The sequence below is a fragment of the Triturus cristatus genome, chromosome 2_2 (assembly GCF_964204655.1).
Source record: "Triturus cristatus chromosome 2_2, aTriCri1.1, whole genome shotgun sequence".
Classification (NCBI taxonomy): Eukaryota; Metazoa; Chordata; class Amphibia; order Caudata; family Salamandridae; genus Triturus; species Triturus cristatus.
The window spans coordinates 1234426192-1234446801 of NC_140582.1; the positions used below are offsets into that span (position 1 = coordinate 1234426192).

General features: G+C 48.7%; 1 protein-coding gene across 3 annotated transcripts in view; it reads left to right on the forward strand.

Moving 5' to 3' along the window:
- The first annotated feature begins 1981 nt into the window (after positions 1–1981).
- LOC146863473 (uncharacterized) overlaps positions 1982–20610 on the forward strand; it is a 336901-nt gene continuing 318272 nt past the window's right edge. The window contains exons 1-3 of one of the 3 annotated variants that reach the window (XM_085642897.1): positions 1982–2632; positions 18878–18957; positions 19672–19791. In XM_085642897.1, coding sequence (XP_085499023.1) covers positions 2569–2632; positions 18878–18957; positions 19672–19791 — 264 coding nt within the window. In that variant the 5' untranslated portion in view covers positions 1982–2568. Of the gene's footprint in view, positions 2633–18877; positions 19032–19671; positions 19792–20610 lie in introns of all 3 variants that reach the window. The other 2 variants (XM_085642899.1, XM_085642898.1) reach the window with 2 other exon arrangements.

Consider the following 20610-nt stretch of genomic DNA (forward strand, 5'->3'; position numbering starts at 1 on the left):
TTGACCAGCTGCTTTCTTTCACATCAAGTAACGCTCTGGAATTAAATCTTTCAAAAACGAAAGCTATCACCTTCGGGAATCGGAAGCAGCAAACCGGCGGGTGGTTCTTTGATGGCAAAAAAATTGAAACTGTGACATCGCATAAATATCTGGGCATTCATATGGCTTCCAAGGGCTCTTTTGTAAAACAGAAAGAAGCGGTCAAAGCAAAAGCATTGTCCCTCGAGCAGCAACAATGAAACTTTTGGTACAGCTACTTGGCCCAAGCTTATCCCCCCTCCTGACAGTCATGAAGGCAAAGTTTACAAACTGTTTAAACCTATGGTCAAGAAATAATTTTGGGGAGCAACTCGTCAATGCTGAATAAAACAAGCCTGGCACCTTCCGAAATCGGCATCTCAGATCAGATTCGAGTTTGGCCTTCTGAACCATGAGGGTGTCGGAGCAGGTGCATTCATCAAGTTGTGTCACAAATTACGTAATTCAAGGGAAGGATGCCTGGAGGTCAAGTTGTGGCAAGAAATATCAGTAGGTCAATCCAGCCAAAAACACTGACAATTCCTCGAACACTCCTTGAATCTGCTCGATGTCGTGGACAATTGGGGAACTAATCCGCCCCAGCAGGCACTAAAACTGTCCATTAAAAGAAGTGTTCGCCTCTGGTCTTTCCATTGGGACAGGACACAATTGGCTAAAAGAAAACACGCCTGGTCTATAATCACTGAGCTCAAAACCAGATCAGAGGCCCCATATCTTTCGAGCACTTATGCAGCTGCCTGGAAGAAAAGATTTATGGCACTGAGGATGGGCGAATGGCCTTTCTTAAAACATTTGCCTGCAAGGCGTCGCTCAAATGAGGACATTAATTGTAGGGGCTGCGGTCATCACTCAGAAGCTATTGAGCATGTGGTGTGTGTTTGCCCTGCATTTCTCAAGGATAGAAGGCGGTTGTTGCGAGGTGAATGGATCAAGCACGGCGTTTGATCATGCCGGCAAGCCATCATTTCAGCAATGAACCCCAACAACAAGATGCTCAATGTTAAGTTTACAAAATTTGTTTTCCGAACTGAAAAAAAATTTTGCTCCGTAGGTTTACAGGAACCATCGCCACACTCTTTAAATCCATGACCGATCTGGGACCCCCGCGTTCCCTATCAAACTCCAAGACTTTTACTGGTGGAGCCTTTGCATGTTTTACTGAAGGCTGGGGGTGGGTTTTCAACTCATCAGCAAGGTTATTATGTTTTTAAATACACGTTAGCTGCTTCTTTTAAATAAAAAAAAAGTATGTATATATACATATATATGTATATATGTGTGTGTGTATATTTATTTCACATCACTGTATCTTTTTAACAATTTCAACTACTTTTTGCTGTACTTAAGATGAAATGTATTTTTTTGCCTGTTTTGCTCTAAATTGTCATGATTTTAAGTAATCGAACAATAAACTACTATACAACAACAAAACAAATAGTGCCCAGGAGTGTATGAACAAAAGTAACGGGGGGAGTTCTCAAGTCCATATTTTGAATTCAGCATGTCTCAAAGAGACAGCCAAGTGCTGCCTATGCAAGACCTTAAAATGACGAAATAATGAAGTAATATTATTACAAATCGTGTCGCATTATGCTGCATATTTTGTTTTTTTTGTCGCATAATTTAGTCAAGCCTGCGACATAATGTAGTCCTCTCCTGCCGCATAATTCCAATGGCCCTGCCTGTACAGCCCTCTCCCTATAGACCAGTGTCTCAGCCCTCACAGGCGTAGAGTAGTGCCTCACTGCTGCAACTGAGGGCTGTCTCATGGAGAGCAGTGTCCAGTCTCCGCCCTTAGGTGCAGTGCAGTCTGAGATGCCTCTCCCTGTTGGAGAGCAGTGTCTGTCCTCGCTCCTGAGAGTAGTGACTCGCCTGACAGCCGGGTTCTAGAGAGTAGTGTCTCGCATCAGATTTCGAGTGCAGTGCATTTTGAGCTCCCGTTCCTTCAGGAGGGTTGAGTCTCACAGCCCAGACCTGTATTGGGCGCTGCAGGGTCGGCGTAGCTGCCAAGTTGTCAGATTACTTAGGCGTGGCATTTAATTGATTTCAAATGAAGTATGAGTGATAGTCTGCTGCCTAATGTGTTTCGTTTCGAGTAACACTTTCTCCGAGTAAAGCTCAGTAGTGCAGCCTGCCTTAAGACACCCCGCCCCAGCCCCACAAAAGCAGAACTGAGGCTTCTCCCTAAGTGAGAAGTGAAGGAAAAAATGGGAGCATTCTGAGACTGCACTTCTATTAATACGTGGCCCCGCCCCCTCGTCCAGGCAGCCAATGGAAATCCGCGCTCAGACAATTACGCCACCCGCTCACAGATCTGTAAAAGCTCGATGATTACGTTCCTAACCTACGCATGCGCATTATCTCCTATCGCTTCTCTGGCGCGTCATTGCCTGTAATTGGACGCGGCTCTACTTCCTTCAGTAGTCCGTCTTCCCTTTCCGCGGCTCATCGTCCTGCCCGGTACCGGTGGTGTGTGTGTTCCGGGGGCTCAACGGGACCGCGGGAGGAGGGCCGGTCTCAGGGAAGGCCATGTCCCTGTGGCGGAGTGCCCTCCGGGCTGACAAAGCCTCGAAGCGTCTCCCCTCCTTCTCTGGTAAGTCCTGGCGGTGAGAGGTTAGCGCCGCACCCCCGGGGGCTGCCAGACTGAGTCCGGCCGCCAGAGTGTGTGCTTGGCGACCCCCCCCCCCCCCCCCCGCCGCAGCATAGCTTCTTCGTCTGCACCTACCCTCCCCCTCTACTGTTCACAACACACCAGCAGTGCACCTTCTTCATCTGCCCCCCTGCTTCCAGTCTGATAGTGGCACAGGTACGCTGCACAGCACCCCCCTGTTGTGTCCTGCTGGACACAGTCTAGTGTTTTCTGCCAGCCACTCCCCCGAGGGCTGGCCCACACACACCCCCTCACCCATCCAACACGGACGTCACCAGTCAGGTGACCCGGCTAATAAAGGGGCCCGAGTGCACGTGCTCGTGACCAGTTAACTAACGGTAGCCACGGTGTCTGTGTCAGTCATTGAACATCATGTGGGCCTAGGGCCCACGACATAACATTTGGCGACGAGGGGGTCTATCCCGCGTGTGCAGCCGCCCTGTTCCCGGGGGAGAAGGGGGAATGTGCATCGCCCTTGGAGAGGGCAGACCCTGAAGCAGGTGATTAAATCATCGAAGCGTCCGAGGGGCGTGTGAAGGGCCCCACGGTGAAGTTGAGGTGGTGGGAGCCCACCCCGTGCATGACGAGCCTGCTGACCCCCCTGCACATGACGAGCCTGCAGCTCCTACCGCCGGTGTGAGGTAAAGCCCCATGAACACAGAATGAGCACGGGCGAGACCGGACTGCTGAGACGTGCCCCGAAGAAGAAGTGAGCCTGTCCGGCGATCGGGACAAGGTGAGCCCGAGATGGCGACACGTGCTGGGTTTTTATGGAGCCCCGCAAAGGAAGCGGCAGCCGCCCGTTGCTGACCTGACAAACACCGGTGCACAGCCGTGTCCAGCGAGAACTGCAGAGAGGAAGGCTGGCCGCAGTGCAATCGAGCGGAGCGGGGGCACATCCTGCATTTGATCCGCCTGCAATTCCGCGGGTGTAAGGTGAGCCCTGGCTGCGGGACATCGGGGGCATTGAAGCGAAGCGGTAGCCTGCTATGTCACCCCTCGAAGGAGACAAACAATGCCCCATACCGGCAGCTGCGCCAAACTCCCGCACCCCCCCCCCGCGCAGCGTGTGAACTGCGAGGCTGCGGCGGTGGGGTGGAGTAAGGAAGAGACCGTGTTCCCCCCACCAGGCGATCAGAGCACCGTAAATGCAAACTCTGACCAGGCGGCCGTCAATTAAAAGTGCCGAAGCACACGAGGGCTGCTGGGCGTGGGACTAACCCGAGATGGAAGGCCCATTCAAATGTGTGCAGAAAGAATAAAAAGAAATTTAGAGAAATCTTACCGCAGCATAGAGTGGCCGTGGAGCCACGAGGACTGCTGGTGCCGTTCGCAGAGGCCCAGGGACGTCCAGGTGTGTCTGCAGATTGGTGGGCATCGGGGCTGTAGAGAAGGCAGCACCCACCACGAGGTGCCTGCCCTCCACTCCTGTGCCCCATCGAAGCCCGGGAGTACAGAACAAACGGCAGCATAACGGAACTGAGCGGGGTTCCAGAACGAAGGAAAACGACCGCAGTCAGCCAGAATTTGCCCGGTAGCGCCATCTAGTGGCCGTTTTGCGCTACCGCGGCTAAAAAAAAAAAATCACATTGAAAGCATACAAGAAAAGGGAACCAATTTCTGCAGCATGCACTAAGTGCCAGGGAAGAATGTCATCCATGTGTGAAAAACAAATAAAACATATAACAATCATAATACGTTAGAGGACACAACCAGTGCCAGCAGCAGCACAGAACTGGTTGTTGCACCAGGAACACAGTGAGGGCTGACAAGGGCATAAAGTGATTGTGCAGGAAAGCCGCCATGCCAAAGTGGTGCCAAGAAACTACACAGCTCTAAGGCTGAAGAGATAAGGCGCAGTTAGGCGCCAGGAGCACAGAAACACAGCGCCAAGCACGTACGCAGCCACACAGTGAGTGCATGAAGTAACACAACACTGCACCTAAAACGAAAAGCGCCCACACCCACTGTACTCACCCCAGCCAACCATAAGGAGAGGACAGAGTGGGAGGAACTAAGCAATGGTCAAGACATCACAGCAATAGATGGATCAGAATGGTGCCACCTGCCCCATGGACTGCATGTCAGGTTGACAAAAAAGAAACTGATGCAGAGTGAGAGACCCCCCAGGCCGGTGGAGAGAGTGAGAGACCCCCCAGGCCGGTGGAGAGAAGAAGAGACCCCCAGGCCGGTGGAGAGAGTGAGAGACCCCCCAGGCCGGTGGAGAGAGTGAGAGACCCCCCAGGCCGGTGGAGAGAGTGAGAGACCCCCCAGGCCGGTGGAGAGAGTGAGAGACCCCCCAGGCCGGTGGAGAGAGAAGAAGAGACCCCCCAGGCTGGTGGAGAGAGAAGAAGAGACCCCCCAGGCTGGTGGAGAGAGAAGAAGAGATCCCCCAGGCTGGTGGAGAGAGTGAGAGACCCCCCCAGGCCGGTGGAGAGAGTGAGAGACCCCCCAGGCCGGTGGAGAGAGAAGAAGAGACCCCCCAGGCTGGTGGAGAGAGAAGAGACCCCCAGGCCGGTGGAGAGAGAGAGACCCCCGACCAGGAGAGAGAGACACCCTGCTGCCATGCACACAGAGCCACCCTGATGCCACTACCAATGTCTTCAGTCAGAGAATTACCTACCCTGGAGAGCTGAAAGTGTAGTGAACCGAGAGAAGAAGCCACACAACAGTGACAAGCTCTAATGAGAAATGCGAGCATTTGCACGCCAACTTGCGGTGAATAGTCCCATCGCAGTAAAGAGAACCTGGCTGATATATTACAGCGCCACTGCTGCCAGAGCAGAGGCAAGGAAAAGAGGAGACGGAAGGGCGATTACCCGCCATCTGTAAAGCACCAAGGGAATTCCCAGAAGGGAGAGGGGCCCTGTGTGGCCCGAAAGCAGGAGGAAGAGAGATCGTAATCACCCCACCTGCACCAACGTCGCCCAGCAGTGAGCCAGAGATTATTCAGGGAGTGCCCCCAATACTGCCTTAAGACTGTGGTGTGCAACAGTCCGGTGCAGGCGGGAGGAGAGTCCAGCACTCCGAGTGGCACGTCACCACTACTGACGCAAGAGAAGGGAGATACATACCTCCCAAGCGATCCGAAAGTACAGCTGGAATACTCTGTCAAGGAGAGGAAGGGTATGGAAGGTCTTACACAACGGATCCATCAAAACTCACCTACCTCCACTGCCGTTCCTGAAATGGCTGACGCACCTGAGAAGCACAGGTGTAGAAGCGACTTGCACTGCAACACGATGCCATTGCAGCACGATGCTACTGCAACACGATGCCTTTGCAGCATGATGCTACTGCAACACGATGCCTTTGCAGCATGATGCTACTGCAACACGATGCCATTGCAGCATGACGCTACTGCAACACGATGCCACTGCAACACGATGTCATTGCAGCAAGATGCCACTGCAGCAAGAAGCGACCTGCATTACGTGGTCTGTTGACACATTCTAGAGAAGATAAGGAGTGGCGAGATATAGGACAGTGAAAGTCCTATTCCAGGAAAACGGACGACAACAAGTGAACAGTGGGAATCAACAAAAGGGGACTAGAACAAGTACTCGCAAGATCACCTGAGTGCACCTTCTAAGATACGACAGCCACTGGGGTGGGGTGACATCATTCTTCATAGCGACCGTCATCCACCTGTCGCCGGCTGCTTAAAGAAAAGGGCATCCCTGTTCTACTTACACAAATGCCAAATCAGAAGAGCTGCACCTAGTGTCCGGCGAGTATCATGACTGCAAAGATTCGACAGTCATCCCTATTCACTGCCAGCTATCACCAGATGTGGTGCAAGTCGTCTTATGGCAGCCACTCCATCATCTGTCATGTGCATCACTGCCATCCTTGGCGCGTCAAGACCAATAACTGGAGTCCCACACCATTTGCCAGAACCAGCGACGATCCGAAAATACAGTGACCATCTGTTGAACCAGCGCATGTCCTGATCCTGGTAGCGAGAGCATGTTTCTGGCCAGGACACATCCACCCCTGAAGTTTGCACGAGTGACGAGGCAGTGGCTCCAGAGTCAGAGCCCATATGCAGTCCCGGGGCAACTCATCCAAGGGGCCTCCCAGAGCATGAGAGATGGTCTGTACTGTGCCCCACCAATGGATTCCAGGAAGTACCCAGGCCATCCAACACACATCCACCCCTGAAGTTTGCACGAGTGACGAGGCAGTGGCTCCAGAGTCAGAGCCCATATGCAGTCCCGGGGCAACTCATCCAAGGGGCCTCCCAGAGCATGAGAGATGGTCTGTACTGTGCCCCACCAATGGATTCCAGGAAGTACCCAGGCCATCCAACCGAGAATCTCAACAGGTCACAGAAGGCCAAGACTGTCGTCAAAGGATCAAGCGACGCAATCGTCTGGTGTGTTACAGTGGACTCATCTATACGCTCCTGATGCACCCTTGTTTGAACAATAAGACACTGATTGCCTCACAGCAAGAGTACGCTGGACCGATGAACATCACGTAGGTGGACCATCCCTCAACTGAGGCGAAGCTGAAAGGTCCGGATTTCAGCAGCATCGTGTTCATCCCCAGATATACCTGGTTAAAGTATGGACATGTGCAAAGACGTCCGGGTGCTCCCAGCTGCACCTGTCCACCGGTGTCCTGCGAACTACATCTCTGAACTGTGGGACTTCCATTATTTTAGTTGTTTTTCTCATTCCTTCCCATAGGTTGGACTTTTGTTTGTTGTTTTTCGTTTTATTAAAATTTGGGAGGAATGTTGTGTCCTGCTGGACACAGTCTAGTGTTTTCTGCCAGCCACTCCCCCGAGGGCTGGCCCACACACACCCCCTCACCCATCCAACACGGACGTCACCAGTCAGGTGACCCGGCTAATAAAGGGGCCCGAGTGCACGTGCTCGTGACCAGTTAACTAACGGTAGCCACGGTGTCTGTGTCAGTCATTGAACATCATGTGGGCCTAGGGCCCACGACATAACACCCCCCCACACACACATTACACCAGCAGTGCACCTTCTTCATCTGCCCCCCTGCTTCCAGTCTGATAGTGGCACAGGTACGCTGCACAGCACCCCCCCCCCACACACACACATTACACCAGCAGTGCACCTTCTTCATCTGCCCCCCTGCTTCCAGTCTGATAGTGGCACAGGTACGCTGCTCAGCACCCCCCCCGCACACACACACATTACACCAGCAGTGCACCTTCTTCATCTGCCCCCCTGCTTCGAGTCTGATAGTGGCACAGGTACGCTGCACAGCACCCCCCCCCACACACATTACACCAGCAGTGCACCTTCACCATCAGCCCCCTGCTTCCAGTCTGATAGTGGCACAGGTACACTCACAGCACCCCCCCACACACACATTACACCAGCAGTGCACCTTCTTCATCTGCCCCCCTGCTTCCAGTCTGATAGTGGCACTGGTACGCTGCTCAGCACCCCCCCCCGCACACACACACACACATTACACCAGCAGTGCACCTTCTTCATCTGCCCCCCCTGCTTCCAGTCTGATAGTGGCACAGGTACGCTGCACAGCACCCCCCCCCCCCACACACATTACACCAGCAGTGCACCTTCACCATCAGCCCCCTGCTTCCAGTCTGATAGTGGCACAGGTACACTCACAGCACCCCCCCCCCCCACACACACATTACACCAGCAGTGCACCTTCTTCATCTGCCCCCCTGCTTCCAGTCTGATAGTGGCACTGGTGTGCTCCGCATCACCCCACAATACACCAGCAGAGCACCTTCTTCATCTGCGCCCCACGCTACCATTCCCAATATACCCACAGAGCACCGTTCTCATCTGCCCTCTGATACCAGTCCAGGCTTCAAAAAATCCACTCGTCCACTCCCTATGGCTAGTCAGATTTAATCAGGTCAAGCTATTATTAGTACCTACTCCTCTGTTCTAGCGAGTAACCTTAAGCTGGAAGGGACAGGTGTTCTGTTCATTCACAAAGTGAATGAGCAATAAAGACACCTTTTAAATCTTGTTTTTATCTTAGCAGATTTGCTGTCTGTTCAAGGACAGGGGTCAAATTTCAGCTTGTCTTTTTACTAAATATTTCGTATCCTATCCTGGAAAATGGTTACTTTTCTTTATCTAATTGCATTTAGAGGTTTTTGTCAAGTGAGCTGTCTGACAATCATTGTGAAAGAAAAGACTATAGGATGCCGGGTTTTATTTCTAACACACAACATTTAAACAGCCAGTAAATGAGTAGAACAAGTATTTCAATATATAGCGAGAACTACAAATGAGTCAAAATATATCAAGAACTACAAATGAGTTTTTGTTTTAATTAAATCAGAAGTTTGATGCAAGCAAAGATTTAAATAGGAGCAGAACAAATCACAACTGCATATTAGCAGCAATGTGCAAATGAAAAATATTTTCAGAAATTTGATCTCCATACATTGTACTCTAAATTGTTTAATTAGTAAAACCACATGTCCATAGGAAATATTGTGGTCATTTCAATGGAAAATCTGCTGATTGCAGTTAAGTCTGCTACCACTCCATGCTTTAGGTATGTAATTATTGAAAGTGATACAGAAGAAAATGGCTGCTCAGTGAACTAAAATATTTTTCCAGGATCACTTAACTCGAAACCAGTTTATATGTCAAGAGCATTATAATAAGGGCTCCCGGTTCTATGGTATTTATGTTTTGGACATTTCCGCCTGTATTTTTTCATATTTATTTTTTGTCAACTTTATCTGTATTTATCCATATTTATTATCAGGTTTGTGGGGAAAAAAGCTGAAACTGGTAGATTTCCACCTTTATTTAACCAATAAATATGCAGTCATGCTTGAATGCCTGCCAGGTTTCAGTGATATGAACATCCGCAGAAGATAAGTCAATACACTTATATGAAAATATGGACATTTCAGTATCAGCCTTATGCATATCTACTGCTGTTTACGCCTCTTTACTAAAATTACTTTCTTTTTTAACCTCTATACCTATCAATCCAAACAGTTTTTGGACTGGCAGTCATGGCAAAGTGTATTTACACTCAAAGCACTCAATTTCCGTTTTTACCCACGTTTAAAAAATAAATATGGACAAGAAAATAAATGGTTTTCTGTCTGTATTTATCTGTAAAAATCAGTAAAAACGTAAAACGGGTAATTTTAATTATAATTGGGTTGAGTAGATTATTTAAGTCGCTAGACCTATAGGTCTAGTAACATTTTTATGATTTTTCAAGACCTAAAGTCTGATTTTGGCACCAGTGTGCTACGCACTCCCCATGACATTCTAGCAGAGCACCATTCATCATTTGCTCACCCCCTGCTACAAGTCTGGTTCTGGTAGAGGTGTGCTCTATAGCACCCCCACAGTAAACTAGCAAAGCTTCTTCATCATTTGTCACCGCCCAGCCACTTTTTACAGGGTTTGTTCCGCAGAGCATCTACAAATGTGAACTGCTCCCTCATGCTGGTCACTTTTTCTCATTCTTCATGTAGACGGTGCAGCCTCCTTCAGCCACTCCACCGGACTACACTGGACCGACCACAGATGCATCCACTTCACCTTCAAAAAGAACATATCCCACCACCGTACTCAACAAATCCCACACAGATGCTGGAGCAAAATCACCACAGACCAGCTCCTCTCATCGCTGAGCCAGAACCTGCCAGCCAACACCGCAGACACCGACGCAGCCCACAACCTCACACAGTGGATCACCAACTGCGCCGACAACCTCGCTCCACTGAAGAACCACCCAGGCAAGACCGGCAACAGGAAAACCCAGTGGTTCACAGACGCCCTCAAAGACTCAAAGAAATCCTGCCGAACCCTCGAAAAAACCTGGTGCCACGAACGAACCACAGAAAACATGACAGCCCTCAAGAACGCCACCCGCAAACACCACCAGCTGATCCACACCACCAAAAGGACATCATTCAAAGAGCGACTAGACAACAACACCCAAAACAGCAAGGAACTCTTCAACATCGTCAAAGAGCTCTCCAACCCCAGTGCTAGCAACAACTACATCACTCCGTCAGAAGAACTCTGCAACTCCCTCGCCACGTTCTTCCACCGAAAGATCGCAGATATACACGACAGCTTCGGACCCCAGAATCCGCCTCCTGTCACCGAACCTACGACCCCCACCACCACCATCAGCGCCTGGACCCCCATCAGCACTGAAGACACCACCAACGTCATGAACTCCATCCACTCCGGCTCCCCCTCCGACCCATGCCCCCATCATATCTTCAACAAAGCCGACACCATCATCGCACCCCATCTCCGGAACGTCATAAACATCTCCTTCGCGTCAGCCTTCTTCCCCGAGAGCTGGAAGCACGCAGAAATCAACGCTCTTCTGAAAAAACCCACAGCGGACCCCAAAGACCTCAAGAACTTCCGCCCCATCTCTCTTCTTCCCTTCCCGGCTAAAGTCATCGAGAAGACCGTCAATAAACAGCTGACTGCTTTCCTCAAGGCAAACCACTTGCTCGACCCGTCCCAGTCCGGATTTCGAGCTAACCACAGCACCGAGACGGCCCTCCTCGTAGCCACCGACGACATCAGGATCCTGATGGACAACGGAGAAAGAACCACCCTCATCCTCTTGGACCTCTCGGCAGCCTTTGATACCGTATGCCACCGCACCCTAATAACCCGCCTCTTCAACACTGGGATCCAAGGAAAGGCCCTGGACTGGATCACCTCGTTCCTCTCTGACAGAACCCAGAGAGTCCGCCTCCCTCCCTTCCGCTCAGCGGCCACCGAGATCATCTGCGGCGTACCCCAAGGCTCCTCGCTCAGCCCAACACTCTTCAATATCTACATGAGTCCCCTCGCCGCCATCGCACGCAGACACAACATCAACATCATCTCCTACGCCGACGACACCCAGCTGATACTCTCCCTCACCAAAGACCCAGCCACCGCCAAAACCAACCTCCAGGAAGGAATGAAAGACGTCGCAGAATGAATGAATCTCAGTCGCCTGAAGCTGAACTCAGACAAGACGGAGGTCCTCATCCTCGGACAATCCCCATCCGCCTGGGACGACTCCTGGTGGCCCACAGCACTGGGCTCCGCGCCGACACCCTCGGACCACGCACGCAACCTGGGATTCATCCTGGACTCCTCCCTCACGATGACCAAGCAAGTCAACGCCGTCTCGTCCTCTTGCTTCAACACCCTGCGCATGCTCCGGAAAATCTTCAGATGGATCCCCACCGAAACCAGAAAGACCGTCACCAGCCGACTGGACTACGGAAACGCCCTATACGCAGGAACCACCGCCAAACGACTGCAATGCATACAGAACGCCTCCGCACGACTCATCCTCGACATCCCTCGCCACAGCGACATATCCGCCCACCTGAGAAACCTGCACTGGCTCCCTGTCAGCAAGAGGATCACGTTCAGGCTCCTCACCCACGCACACAAAGTGCTCCACGACATGGTCCCCGAATACCTCAACAACCGCCTCTCGTTCTACACTCCCACCCGCCAACTCCGCTCCGCCAGCCTCGCCCTCGCCACCATCTCATGGATTCGTAGAACCACCACCGGAGGAAGATCGTTCTCCTACCTGGCAGCCAAAACATGGAACTCCCTCCCCTCACACCTACGACTGACCCAGGACCATCTAACCTTCAGGAAACACCTCAAGACCTGGCTGTTCGAGCAGTAGCAGCACCCCCCCTCCCTTCAGCGCCTTGAGACCCTCACGGGTGAGTAGCGCGCTCTATAAATGTTCTGATTGATTGATTGATTGATTGAGCTGTGGTGCTTGTGCACTACTTGTCCTATCCCGTGCGGTGCAGCCCCGGTTAGTGTGCCTCGCCTTTTTTCCTCTGTGCATCACAAGTTGGGCACTCCTGCCCCTTTGACTGGGTGCGGCGTGTGCACATCTTCCACCACTAGAGATGCAGCCATTAGGCTGTGTGTACGTCAAGCACCCCTCTTTGAGTGCGGTATCTCTCTCAGAAGTCACCAGAAAATTCCCACCTTTTCCACAACTGAGAGTGCAGCCGCACACAAGGTGTACATTGCAGCTCTCAAGTTCAACTGACCAAGCCATTTAATCCCGTTAGTGAGTTTTTGGTAAAGTGTACCAGGAAACATTTTTGGAAACACAACTAGCACTCCTAGTCCTTAGTATTCAGTATAGCTTCAGTCTGCAAGTAGCATGATAAGCAAATGCTTTGAACGCTCCTGTCTGGTCTCGGAGTCTTTACCTTTTCCCACCCTAGCAGTCACCTCTTCGTGCCAACAAAAAAACCTTCAACTGTGAAGACTGCCGATATGCTAAAAGCACTATCGGACTATGCAGATGGCAGCCATTCAATTACGAGATTGCTAATCAAGTGCTACACAAATGCTCTTAACACTAGGTCCTCCTTCGGCCACATTCTAGACACCAACATGCATCCTTGCATCCACAGTTTGCACTCCAACTGTACGATATGTCTATTCTCAGTGCCGAGGTCTTCACACCCTTACACCTTTGGCCACAGCAGACATTTAGAGATACTATACGTACTCCGGCCTCGAGATATCTACTTGCCCGCTCACTATGACGAGTCAGATTTTATCAGGGCAACCTATTTTAGGGCCTACTGTCCAGTTCTGGTGAGAGAGTTCAAGCTGGCAAAGAACAGGTTTTCTATTCATTCAGAAATTGAATGAGCAATAAAGAGGCCTTTCAATCTTCTTTTTATTTTGTCACATTTGCTGTGTGTTCAATGGAAGAGGTCAAGACAATGTCAGCTTATGTCCTCCTACAAATTGCTACTTATATTCTGGAGAATTTTGTTTACTTTCAATGTTATGTTATTATGTTATTAAAGCTTGTAGAGCGCACGATTACCCTAGGGTGTCCTGGCGCTAAGCACTGAATACCTGCGAGGCAAAGATCTAAAACTGGGAAAAGAACCATGTCTTAAGGTGTCTCCTAAAAGAAGTGAGGTCAGAGGCGTTTCTCAGAATGAAGGGCAATTCATTCCCAGCTTTAGAGGCACAATAAACAAAGCTTCTACCCCCCCAGTTTGTTTTCTTAAGAGGGGGTTTTCACTTGTTTGGAACCTGTGGACCTTAAATTTCTGCTTGGAATATACCATGAGAACTTAGTTTTAAGAAACTCAGGACCCGTTCCATTCACAGCCTTGAACACAATACACAGCGCCTTGAAGCGAGATCTCAGATATATTAGAAGCCAATGTAATTTTTAAAATTCTTTCTTAACTGAGATAAATCTGGGTGTCTAGCTGCTGCGTTCTGGGCAACCTGCAGCCTATTCAGATGTTGTTTTTGGATATTAAGAAATAGACTGTTACAATAGTCAAGACGCGACATAATAAGTGCCGTCACTACTGTCCTCAAGCTCGCTTCAGACAGAAAGAACCTAATTTTCCTAATTATTCTGAGCACCATGAAGCATGCGGAGGTCACCGTGCTTACATGGTCCCCCATGGTAAGTTTGTTATCTACCACTATACCTTTCAATGATTGATTCAATCATTTATAGAGCGTGATAAATCACCCGTGAGGGTCTTGAGGCGGTGGAGCTGTTTACTGCTGCGTGGAATTTTGATCATTCAAAACTCCAGGTCTTTAGTTCTCGTCTGAATTGCTTGACGACGGAGCTGTCCTGAGATGCAGGGGAAGGTTGTTCCAGGCCTTGACTGCCAGGTGTGAAAAGGATCGTCCTCCGCTGTTGGCTCGGCAGATCCATGGGGTGTCTGAGAAGGAAGCATTAAAAATGATGTGAATTGATTAGGGAACTAAGAGCCAAGTCAGGGGGTCATGTGTACGCTATATGTGGGCTAGATTTGTATTCTATATGGAGCAAAAGTTTGGTCTTTTAAATAATACGAGTATTTTTCTACAGCAGACATGCTGCACTCACCTAATTGAAGGTGTTCTCGCATGTCATAATGAAGAAAAGGGTGACTGAAATAAAATATTTGCATAGAATCACACAACTTTGTCAAGTATTACAGAGAAGTCGATTAGAGAATTCAACTCACTAGAACTGCAGATCTGGTATAATTTTTCAGATTTATTGAGTCCCGATTCTCATACTTTACTTGTTAAAGCAGTTCATCTCTGCAGCAACCTTTTGCTTGGTACCTTGCTTTAGCAAATTTGCCTTTCTGCATCGTCGACCCAGAATTTTGTTTTTTCATCAGGACCATATTTTTGCTGGTTTGTGAACTCCCCTTCCAAACGGGAGTAAAATGTATGTGCTCTCCTTTTCAACATGCTTAAATTAGCATACCCCAGATTGATATTATATAATTTGCCGGTACGTCCCTAGTGTATAGTGTATGAAATTCACCCAATAAATTGAAGTTAAATGCCACCTGATGACTGCAGCACCTAAGGTGCTGTCCACAGAGCTGGCCGTTTAAACATGGCTTCAGTCCTACCACATGTAATCTGATTGCAGCAGCCTAAAATCTGCTGTTGGATCTCTCTAAATACCCTTTTTGACCGGCGGAAATACTGCTTTTAAATATGAAGACGTCGCCACTCAGTTTACCTGGTTGCCCACAAGGCAGGATGCCAAATACATATTCTTCAATCTAACATTTGATAGAAAACAAATAAAATGGTCATTCAATCACTATTTTTTCCTATTTATTAAAAGTCCAATTCGTTCATTAAGAAAGGTAACGTTTGGAATGTTAACTTTTTCCTGCCTATTTAGAGCTAATGGAGGCTAATTTACATTAGCCTGCCAGCAGCTGCCCAGCAAGTGTTTGACTTTAATGAGTGTGACAACTGCTCCCAGAGCAGAACAATGTCTTAGATCAAGATGGACAGGGTGTGAAGAATTTGATTTGTATCAGCTAAGGAAGGACAGTTTGGGTAAACCCATGAACTTCAATAACTTAAAACGAATAGAAGTCAGACCTGTCTGTTTCATAGTTTAGTGTAAGGAAAACCTTGAAAGAAGGGAACATCTTTATCCCCAAGGCCTACAACTAGCCATGCTGTCTCTGAACCCAGTGGGAGGTAAGGTAGCCCCAGAACTGGTTTGAAGTGTACATAGGTGAGTGGACTCCTCATCTTCCTGGCCACTCCTCTGGGAGGACAGAAGAGCTTTGCACAAGGGTTTTCCCCCCATTTTGAATTTTAGGTGTAAGGTACCCTGTGTGATTGTTTGCAGTAGGGCAAACAGGAACGGTTGCAAAAGTGGGAGGGTTGCCCTAGCAACTTGTACCCCATTGGTTAGGGAGGACCCACCCCCATCCTCTCGCTAGTTCCAATCATAAATGTAGCACCCCAAGGCACATTCCTCAAAACACTTTCTGTACCTGCGGATGATCAGAAGAAGACTGGACCTGCTCCTTCTTGTACCCAGGGCAAAGAAGTTGGCTTCAGGGATCAGTTGACTGACCTGTGTAGTTTCAGAGAGACGGCAAGCTGCAAAAGGCCGCTTCATGAAGTGACCAGTTGACCAGTATCACCTTGACCTTGCTGGTGGCCTCGGCTGGAGTGTGTCCTGGACCATAAGTTCTGTACTGGTGGTTGTGGGAACCTTAGAATTGAACCAGAGGTGCTGCTTCAAAAAAACCTAAAAAGTTTTGACTCCGAATTTATAAGATTATGAGATTATGATTAAGGCCCAAATCATGAGTGGATCAGTTTCTTCTGATCCCTTTGTAAATTCCTGTTTGCGCAAAGATAGGAATTCTAAGTTGGGTGTTAGTTAATGCATTCAGGTAGCACTGGGTGCCTTAAACATCTCACCGGTCAATTAAGCTTCGACAGATCAAGCCTGACAAAATTTAACAGGGAAAAAGTGTACTGTATTTACCGTACCATGCAGATTTTGATGTGTGAAGCACCAAACACTCCGGTTAGACCCCATTTATCGTACCACATACATAACTCCCCCTGGGGTATCGTTATTTATGTGGTGCCATAAATAGCACCTTGGTTCAGACTAACTCGGAATCAGTTAGGAACAACAAAGGTGTGCTGTAGGAAGATGAGTTTCTGTTGCAGTAACACCCCCCCCCCCCCACACACACACACTTTTTGCCAGACTACTGATGCACTTTGACTCTATGTGCCCTGGGTCCCTGCCAATCAGGTTGCCAGGGCCTGTGTTCCTTCCCAGTTTGCACCTCTCTGGCCACATGTCAGTCCCTTGTAAAAGGTACCAAGGGTACCATGAACACTGTGGCCAGGGAAGGCCTCTAAGGGCTGAGGCACTTATTGTGCCACCCTTAGAGGCCCTGTACCTTTACATAGTCACACTGCCATTACAGGCTTCGTGTTTTGGTGCAGAACAGAGTGAAGAGTCTGCATGGCACACATCCCTGAGTGCCATGCCTACAACCCACTGCCCTGGCATAGGTCAGCCACCCCTCTAGCTGGGTGCACTATACCAGTGGTGAGGGTATAGGTGCATTAGCCCTGTACCCATACAGTGTCTAGATCAATTCTTAGACATTGTAAGTGCAGTAATGCCATTAAGAGTATATGGTGCTGGGAGCTTTTCATTACGAACTCCACAGCACCATAATGGCTTTACAGAAAACTGGGAGGTTTGGTATCGATCTTCTCAGCACATTAAACCCACACTGATGCCTGTGTGGAATTTAATGAAAAATGCACTTAGAGGGCACCTTTTTGGCGGGAAGACCAGCGGGAAAAATTAGCCAACCCAGAAGGTGTGCCCACCTCTGCCAACCCCACCCCTCAGGTGGGGTAGGCGAGGTGGAGCCCACTCTACAGTGCCTGCCATCTTGCAGATGGCCGGTACTCCCAATCAGGATTAGGGATTGTCCCACTCCCCCACGTTCGATGAGCATACCAAGGACGTAGTCACCCTAAGGTAAGTAGCTCATTGGCTACTGAAGTCGATACCCCTAAAACGCCCCCTAAATACAATATTTATTGGGCAGCCCTGAACCAAGAAGACCTATTCCTGCAACCAAAGAAGAAGAAGTTGGACAAATAGAAGACGCCCAGCAAAGGAGACTGAAAATAAGTTATGGTGGAAGGTGCACTCGTTGTCAAGCAAATTCAATTCAACGAGATCTTATTCCAAAATCGCTTCTTTATTAAGTTCAACCTTAAAGCTGATATACAGCCAACGCGTTTCGTCCCCTAGGGAACTTCGTTAAGGCTCCGAAATAATAACTGAGCGATTTTGGAATAAGATCTGGTTGAATTGAATTACTTGACAACAAGTGCACATTCCACCTTCCTTCATAACAATTTGTCAGTGATTGCATCTCTGGACGGCGGATGCAGGAAGTGTTTGCATCACTAACTTACTTACTATACACTGGAATCTGATGTGCTTGGCCCTGGTCAGCCGTTTGTTCTTCTTTTTCTGAGACTGTAAATAAGAACTGACTTGGCCCTAGCCCTACTGGCCCGTCTGCAGTTTCCAGAGATACTGCGCCAAAAGTTGCCTTGTCCTGCAGCCTGCGACCTCCAGAACCCTGGGAGGGATGACTGCCTTCAACAAAGACCGGATCTCCTGTAAACAGCAGCTCTGTTTAAAAGAAACTTCCAAGACACTCAGCCTGCTGAGGACAAATAAACCTGATGCCTGGAATCCAGGTGGCCCACCGGTCCCAGCGAGGTCCCCCAGCACTTCAGAGCCCGAGTCCACCGTGGGTTGACCCCTCCAGGACTCCCCATTGCCTTTAGCCTCTGCATGGAGAACCCCCTCCCCCTCCCCACAACTGTGAGTTGCCCGTGACTGTAAGGCATCAAAGTGTTGTATGTGGTATGTATGAGTTCTGTTGGATGTGTGAGGTGTGGTTTGTATATCACTTTTGAAAGCCAGGGAATAGCCAGATTTCTGTTGTACATGGATAATAGTAGATTCCTATGACTCAGTAATCTTTGTGATACAGGTATCTACATAAAGGTAATGTTTCCATATAATGTAGGCCCCTTCGCTGGAAAACTTTACTCATTAACTCCAACTAGCATGTGTTGGAGACATAGTTATTACCTCTAATTAAAATCCTAGACGTTAGTCTACATGGCAGAGTAAACTGATCATTGTTAATAGTGTTTTTTTGGGCTGGAGACACAGAGAATTATGTCAGTGGGGAGGTTCTGATCCCTGCTCTAAATTCTTTCATCTTTAAACTAGCAAACTTTCCTTGCTTGAGTATAGACCAAGCATTGATGTAACTGAATGTTAAATAGTTATTATCTGCTTTATTTGCAGGCTTCGAGCTCCGGGAGGATAAGAAGGAATATCACTGTAGGGCGGGAGAGCAGTGGAACGAGCAGACATTCGTGCCCATGGTACGAGTACACCATGACGGAGAGTGGTGTTTAGATGGACACGCTCATTAGGTGCTGGGGTGAGAGAGAAGAAGGTAGTATGGTTGCTGCAGCGAAGAGAAAGCAGGGGGTAGCAGTGTTTGATGTATGGGAAAGGGGTACAAGAGCAGAAGAAAATGATTTTTATGTTGGAATCTCAGGAGGGATGGGAACAGCTGTGTGACCAAGAATCGAAAGAAGGGATGTAATAAGTGGGTGGCCCTTAGTAGAAAGCCGGAAGGCATTGAAAATATTGTGGATGGTGAATGCTTGTGGGAGAAAAAGAGAGAAGAATTATAATAACGTACTGTAGAATGTATCTGTTGGAGAAAATAAGCAAAGGCGGGGGAGATCTGTGTGGTGGAGAACAGACACATTGGATGATTATCAATAATTAGAGAGTCGGAGGAATAGTAAGGAAAAGGAAAGATTAATGATAATGTTGGCTGGGAGAGCATCAAAAAACAAAGAGAAAAATTGAAACGGGTTAAGAGGGAAGACTGAGATTGGCAGGAAAGAAGAGCTAAGGAAAACATCCTGTGATTTGGAGTTAAGTGAAAAACGTGATGGGAGACAACAGGCACTTAGAGGGTTAAGAAAACTGGCTATGTGAGAAATATGGGAGTTCTGTTTTTTTATTTCCTGATCTGCAGCCCTTGGATCCTTCTCACTGTCAGTTTTTTTGTTTGCTCCAAGATGGGCTTGGATCCTATTGTCAAAGAGGAGATGCATCCAGTGAAAATAGAGACACAAAATTTGAAGAGGGAGAGTGCTCCTGTCACACAAGCATCCCTGAGACCAAACGCGCTGAACCCGGTCAGTATTGAAGTCCTACTTAAGAAAAATGCCTTTGTGATGCTATGTTCATGTAGCATTTTGAGTGTTCCCTTTTTAGGTCTCGCCTACCAGGCAGCGCAAGCTGTCTGGTTGCAGAAGACCTATTCTGGGCTTATCAAGAAGTTGCAGGTGCTTGCAGCCCACTTATTGCTTACCACTGATTGGCTTTATTGCCCATCATTTCCTTGCTTGTTATGGAATGACTTCCTTGTCTCAGTTTATTTATCTTGTGTTTGTCCCGCCCAATGAAGCATATCCTCTTTACCATCTCTTTGATTGGACATATGACCTTCCACTGTTCACTTTCAAGGAACTTTTTTTTGGTTATGTGCTCCATGAGCATTTGTGTGTTTTCTAGATCTCTCCTTCATTTGCTATCCCCTCAAACACCCCTCGCATTAGATGTTGCTCTCTCACACGTGCTCTCGCTTGTGTACTTTTCTCCTACCAGCCTGTGCTTTGTTTCTCTCTCTCGTGTGCTTCTCCCCTGCATTACTCTCACCATTATTGCTCTCACCATCAATTGCTTCTCCCTTTTCCCCGGTGTTTCTCTTGCTTGATGCTTCTCCACCCCCTGCATTCTTCTATCCGTTGTGTGCTTCTGTCCTTTACCAATGTTGCAGTCTCTGTTCTCTTCTTTTCCTCTTCTCCATTTCCTCCCTTTGCGCCACCGTCCTTCTTAGGTTTCCCCTACATGGCACCTGCACTGTGCTTGCAAAATCTTTTGTAACTAAAAAAAAAATCTCAAAGGGTACCTGGACCCTGCCCATTACTTACCTTTACTTTCTATTGGTTGGC